Source organism: Chinchilla lanigera, unplaced genomic scaffold, assembly GCF_000276665.1.
Source record: "Chinchilla lanigera isolate Chin_1 unplaced genomic scaffold, ChiLan1.0 scaffold00162, whole genome shotgun sequence".
NCBI classification, from domain to species: Eukaryota; Metazoa; Chordata; class Mammalia; order Rodentia; family Chinchillidae; genus Chinchilla; species Chinchilla lanigera.
Window position 1 is genome coordinate 886375 of NW_004955563.1, and position 6637 is coordinate 893011.

At 55.3% G+C, this 6637-nt stretch overlaps 1 protein-coding gene across 2 annotated transcripts in view; it reads left to right on the forward strand.

Annotated features, from left to right (window-relative positions):
- Positions 1–6637, forward strand: part of Myo1f (myosin IF) — a 36086-nt gene that overhangs the window by 5830 nt on the left and 23619 nt on the right. For both annotated transcript variants that reach the window (XM_005413110.2, XM_013509136.1), the window contains exons 2-4: positions 4437–4574; positions 5649–5738; positions 5820–5914. In XM_005413110.2, coding sequence (XP_005413167.1) covers positions 4437–4574; positions 5649–5738; positions 5820–5914 — 323 coding nt within the window. The remainder of the gene's footprint in view (positions 1–4436; positions 4575–5648; positions 5739–5819; positions 5915–6637) is intronic.

The window sequence follows — 6637 nt, forward strand, 5'->3', positions numbered from 1 at the left end:
TGACCACAGCCTCTTGGTTGTATCTCCGCCCCCAAGGAAAGGACTCGCGGGCAGATGGTTTCGTCTCGACCCGTGAAGCCTTGGGGGCCGCAGAGAGATTCGTGAGGCAGGACAGAGGGGGCAGTCTTATCCCCACCGTACTTTGTCCACTCGCTCATTCAAGAATGTACTGACCAGCTTTATACCCCAGGGTCTCTACAAGGTCATAATGGAATCCATTTGACAGATGGGAAAACTGAGGCTTGGAGTGACGAAGTGGCCTCAGAGTCACAAAGGTGGTCCACTCTCAAGCTAAGCCTCGAACCCAACCCATCCTGTAGGGGCTGGGGACTTAGCTCAGTGGCAAAAGCGCCTGCCTGGCAAGTGCAAGGTCGTGAGTTCGGTTCCCGGTACCGGAGAAAAACCAAAAAAAAAAAAAAAAAAGAAAAGGTTTAATCACCAACCCATCCTGTACCAGAATTCTTGCCTTGGGGCTGGGGATTTAGCTCAGTGGCAAAGCGCCTGCCTGGCAAGCGCAAGGTCGTGAGTTCGGTTCCCGGTACAGGAGAAAAACCAAAAAAAAAAAGAATTCTTGCCTTCCTCCCGCACCCCCCTGGTAAAACCCGCCCTGCCTCCTGTGCCAAAAGCCTGCCATCTTTATCACAGGCAGGGCCTGGGAGCGTGGCAGGGACCTGCGTCTCGGGGGTCAGGGTGAGAGGCAGAGGCCCACTCCGCTGTGCAGAGGAGACAAGAAGAGGAACCAAGGTCTAAAGGCCAGAAGAGGCCGAGGGCCACCAGGCACAGTTGCCTAGGCCTCGGCCCGCGAGGGGAAGTTGCCTTTGACCTCAGCTCAGCCCAAGGGGCCGCGGCAGGAAGACGGGGCCGGCGCGGTCCCCACTCCGTCCATGTGCACCTGACCTGAAGCACCGGGCCCAGCCTGAGTGTTCTCTTCTGCTCTGTCCTGTTCGCACTGGGTGACCTTCGGGGAGCTGCCTGGTCTCTCTGTGCTGTAGCTTTGTCTTCTACAAAGTACTGTAGGCCGGATCATAGTGATGCCCTCAGTGAATGGAATGAGTTGGACTCAGTGATACACACCTGTCATCCCAGAAGGCTAGGAGGCTGAGGCAGGAGGATTGCAAGTTTGAGCCCCAAGACTTAGCATGACTTAATAGCAATAATAATAATAATGGTGGCTGGGGATGTAGCTCAGTGGAAAGGCCTTGGGTTCAGTGGATGTTGTGTGTGTGTGTGTGTGTGTGTGTGTGCCAGGAATCAAACTCAGGACCTCATAATTGCCAGGCAGGTGCTGAGCCACTGAGCTATATCCCTGGCCGTTGGCCTTGGGTTCAAGCCCCAGTGCCACAGAAAGAGAGAGAATAGGAATGAATAGAATGAAGTAATTCACTACTTGAGAAGTTTAGACTGGCCAGGGCGAATACTACATGCCTGTCATCCTAGCTACTTGGGAAGCTGAGACAGGAGGATTGAAAGTTCAAGAGGAGACAACTTAGCAATGCCCTGTTTCAAAAATTTAAAAATAGGGGCTGGGAATATGGCGCAGTGGTAGAGATCTTGCATTGCATGCACGAAGCCCTGGAGCCCCAGCACCACACACATACAAAAGACAAAACTGCAAAACAAACAGACTGTGGGTGCAGCTCCGGGCTCCCCAGTTCTGGAGACTGGGGATTCAGAAGCAGGCGGGGGTGCAGTTCAGTGAGCCCTTAGCGGAGAGGAAGCCTTGGCTTCCATCCCTAGCACCGAAAACATCAAGCAAACAGCACAGGCTGGAGGTGGGCACACAGTAAACACCAGCGGGGTGTTAAATCCTGTGGTTGTTGTTTATCATCTTCCGAGCACCCACCCCAGGCTCCTCAGAGAAAGAACCCACTTCCTGTCCCCCCAGCCGCTGACACGGAGGTGCCAGTCTGGCCTCCAGAACACGACCTCCCAGAAGGCTAGGAGGCTGAGGCAGGAGGATTGCAAGTTTGAGCCCCAAGACTTAGAATGACTTAATAGCAATAATAATAATAATAGTGGCTGGGGATGTAGCTCAGGGAAGCCCACAGCTCAGGGAAAGAGCAGAAGCCTCTTTCCCGGCGGTGATGCCGCTCAGCTCCTAGCTGTCACCGTCTGTCCCAACAGCACGCCCAGGTCTCCCCATCGTGAAAACAGGAAACACACGCGCCCCTGCCTCTCCCTCCAGCCTCTTCTTCCTCTTCCCACCGGATTGGCTGAAAGCAGTCCTTCTGCCCCCTCCGCCCCCTCACCCACTGTGACCTCCGACCCTGAGGTCCCAGCCCGTCCCTGGGGACCCCTCTGAGTCAATATCCAAGGCTCCCAGCTGCTTCCATCCCACCCACCCGACCCCCACTCCATCTGCGACCCGTCTGTCCAGCTGCCTCTGACCTCGCTGCTCCCCACGCAGCACGCTGGGGCTGACAGTGCCTCACACCCAGCTGAACTATAAATGAATTTCACATTGAGCCCTGCCGGTAGAGTGTCCGTTTATCCATAAACAGTTTGGTTCTAGGTTCCAGTGATCAGAGACAGCGTTGTCCCTTTATGAGCACCTGCCTGGGGGAGCTGGGAGGCTGAGGCAGGACAACCAATTGCATGCAAATACGGAGTCTCCCCAGCCCTCACCAAAAATGTTCCCACAATTCCAATGGTTCACCCTGAACGCAAACCCTGGCTGAAACCTGCCGCCTGCTCACAGCCTGAACAAGCGAGCCTGGCATTCAAGGGCCCACGGGAGTTGAGTCTGGCTGACCTCGGGCCCATGCACTCATCCTCGCCTGCTTTGCCGCATTCATTCATTCGAGTGACCCCTGATGCCTTGTTCAGCCAGGCATTGTCCAAGACCCTTCCCTCCTCGGGAAGTCACAGGACAGGCGGATATACACAAAGTCCAGTGTAGGGCAGGACTGTGGTGAGGGACGCCCAGAGGACAACGGGGGTCCAGAGAGAACACAGATATGCCCTGAAGTCAGGCAGGTTTTCCTGCAGGGGCTAGCATCTGAGTGGAATCAAAGGACACGTTGGCACTAACCCGGCAGGACGAGCCTGGCGGTGGGGAGGGGCTCACAGCCAGGCTCCGGGGAAGCAGAGAGGAGGGAGGAGCCGGGAGGTAGCCAAACCCTGCCGGGTCACACCCCTTGAGGACCACGCCCTTTCTGGCCACGCCCCTGGGACCGCCTCTTCTGACAAGGCCCCTCCTCCTAACTATGTTTAGCTGTAACATCTCCATGATTTCATCACCATTCAAAGGCCCCACCTCTAGTTGCATAAGGCTTAGGGGTAACATCTAGCTGTAAATCACAACAGACTCAGAGTTTCCAGCACCCAAAGCCTGCTCAAGAATTTTTTGTAGAATTACCGGGCACAGGCCTGTGATCCCAGCATTCTGGAGGCTGAGGCAGGAGGATCCCATGAGTTCAAGGCCAGCCTGGACTACATAGTAAGTCCCTGTCTCAAAAGAATCAGAAAACAAACAAAAAAATCACTCTACTTCCTGAGCCTTAGTCTCCCTGGCTGACACTGATGACCCACCTGCCCTGCACCCCACCCCAAAAGTCAGTCATGTCAGAGTTACTCGGTGAATTCCCCAAGTCAGTTAATCTTCAGATCAGTCTGGGGAGATGGGGATGTTGCTCCCATTTCACAGATGGGCAATTGAGGCTCACAGGAGCATTAAGTTACCTAGCCAGGATTAGAACCCAGATCTATCCTCATGCCAAAGGCTGGGCCTATTTAATGCCCTTGGACATTCCTCAACAAACCCTCACCCCTAGTGGCTGTCAGCATCTCCAGAATCTGAGCATGCTGTTTGTCCCCTGCTCAAGAACATCCTGTGGCTCCCTAGTGCCCCCGGGAGAAACTGGCCCTTCAGTCAAGCCCTCTGTGACTGGGCATGGTCTCATCCCCTCTGCCCACATTCACCTTCCTCTTGATCCTGCCTGTGTCCTTTCTGTCCCACACATCCATCTCCCGTTCGTGGAATCTGCTGCCAAACGTGGGTCCTGTTTAAAGAGCTGGCTTTGCTTTCTAGGGGTTCTCCTCTGAAGTTGGATTCCTTTGGGAGGGAAGCTGGTACTAGGGACTGAACACAGGGCCTTTGCACTGAGCTATACAACCCAGATTTTTTTTTTTTTTTTTTTGAGACAGGATCTAAGTCACTCTGTGACCCAGGCTGGGCTGGAACTTGCAATCTTCCTGCCTCAGCCTCCCCTGCCTTTGTTCCTGTGTGTTCCATGGGGCTAAGAAAGGACTTGCTCAGCCCCAGCCCCTCCCCCTGCGCCCCGTGGTGTGAGGAGGGGACTTTCCCTGGACGGGTGCCGGGGCTGGGCCTGGCATCACTGGGTCTCGCGTGGCGGGTCTGGACGGGACCTTGGCCTATCTCCTGGCGCCCCCGAGGGGGTAGGGGCTCACAGCTGTGCCACCACCCCCACCCCCAGGGCAGCAAGGAGCGCTTCCACTGGCAAAGCCACAACGTGAAGCAGAGCGGTGTGGACGACATGGTGCTGCTGCCCCAGATCAGCGAGGACGCCATCGTGAGCAACCTCCGGAAGCGCTTCATGGACGACTACATCTTCGTATCCTGGCCGAGGGTGGGGCAGGGCGGAGGGGCGGGACCAGTGAGCAAGGAGCGGGGAGGAGGGCAGCAGAAGCGGGTAAGTGAAGGGAGGCAGGCAGTGAGCCCCGCTTTGCTGCAGGGGTCCCCAGCCCCGGGCTCAGCACGGGGCCCCACAGCAGGAGGGAGTCACGCCGCAGGTTCTCAGAGGAGCGCGAACCCGACTGTGAGCGGCGCATGCGCGGGGCCTGGGGAGGGGGGCGCCCCTAGGAGCAGCCCCGCCCCGCCCCGGGGAAGCTGTTTTGAGCAAAACCGATCCTGGGGCGCGAGGCTGGGGACCCCTGGTTGCAGGGTGCAGGGCAGATGAAGCGACAACATGGTTATGGTCCTCACAGGTGGCCTTGCCACTACCCCCACCTGGGGCAGCTCAGCCACCGAGCATTCTGTCCCGGGTTTTTGGACACGGCCTTCCTTCTGTTTTTTTGTTTTGTTTTGTTTTGTTTTGTTTTGTTTTGTTTTTTCCTTGTTAGTTCAGGCTGGCCTTGTGCTCACGTTGTGGTTGCTGCAGTTGCCATTCTTCTTCCTCCTCCTCTTCCTCTATTGCTTCTTCATGCCCCTCCCCCTCTCCTCCTCTTTCCCCTCCCCCTTCCTCTCCCCTCCCCCTTCCCCTCCCCTTCTCCTCCTCCTCCTCGTACTAAGGGTCGATCAACTATAGCCTCAGCCCTTTTCCTAATTTTTTTGTTTGTTTGTTTGGTTTTGAGACAAGGTCTTGCTAAGTCACTAAGCTGCCCAGGCTGGGCTGGAATTTCCAATCCCCCTTCCTCAACCTCCCAGAGCCTGGAATGACAGACGGGCACCACGGCCCTATTCTTTCCTGAGAGACCTGAGGTGCATCTGAGTACCTCCATCTCCCTGCCGTGGGCTCTGGGAGGCTGCCTGGGGACAGGATGACAGGACCGGGACCAAGCAGACGCTGCGTTGCCTTTTTTTTTTTTTTGGACGTCAGGAATCAAACTCAGGATCTCGCGCTTGCCAGGCAGGGGCTGTGCCACTGAGCTACATCCCCGGCCCTGCATTGCCCTTAACCGCCTCCCAGACCTACATCGGCTCGGTGCTCATCTCTGTAAATCCGTTCAAGCAGATGCCCTACTTTACTGACCGGGAGATCGACCTCTATCAGGGCGCGGTGAGGCCGGGACCGGGCGCGGGGACGGACCCCGAGACACCCAGCCCCTATCCCGGCTGAGCCCTCACCTTCCCCTGCCAGGCCCAGTACGAGAATCCACCACACATCTACGCCCTCACCGACAACATGTACCGGAACATGCTCATCGACTGTGAGAACCAGTGTGTCATCATCAGGTACGGGCGCTCTGGGTCACTTTGTTGGCCCGGGCACTAAGAGGTCCCCACTTACCCTGGGGCGGTTTACCTGGAACTCCCTCTTTGTACCACCGCCAGCCCTGCATTACTTTCCTTGCACCATTTGACTCCTCATACATTTTATGGATTCATTCTGATTGTTCATCGGTTCCCTTTTAAATGCCAGTATGGTGAGGACAGGGATTTTTATGTCTTACTCACAATGGAATAGTGAACCTGGAATAGTGTTTGACACACAGTAGATGATGGATGGATGGATGGATGGATGGATGGATGGATGGATGGACGGATGGATGATGATGGATGGATGATGATGATGGATGATGATGATGGATGATGGATGGATGGATGATGATGGAGGGATGATGGGTGGATGGATGATGGATGATGATGAATGATGGATGGATGATGATGATGGATGATGATGGATGGTTAATGGATGGATGATGATGATGGATGGTTGATGGATGGATGATGGATGGATGAGGGGTGGATGGATGATGATGGTGGATGATGATGGTGGGTGATGATGGATGGATGATGATGGTGGATGATGATGGTGGGTGATGATGGATGGATGGATGATGGATGGATGATGATGGATGGATGATGATGATGGATGGATGATGATGGATGGATGATGGATGATGATGATGATGGATGATGATGATGAATGATGCTGACAGATGATGATGATGGATG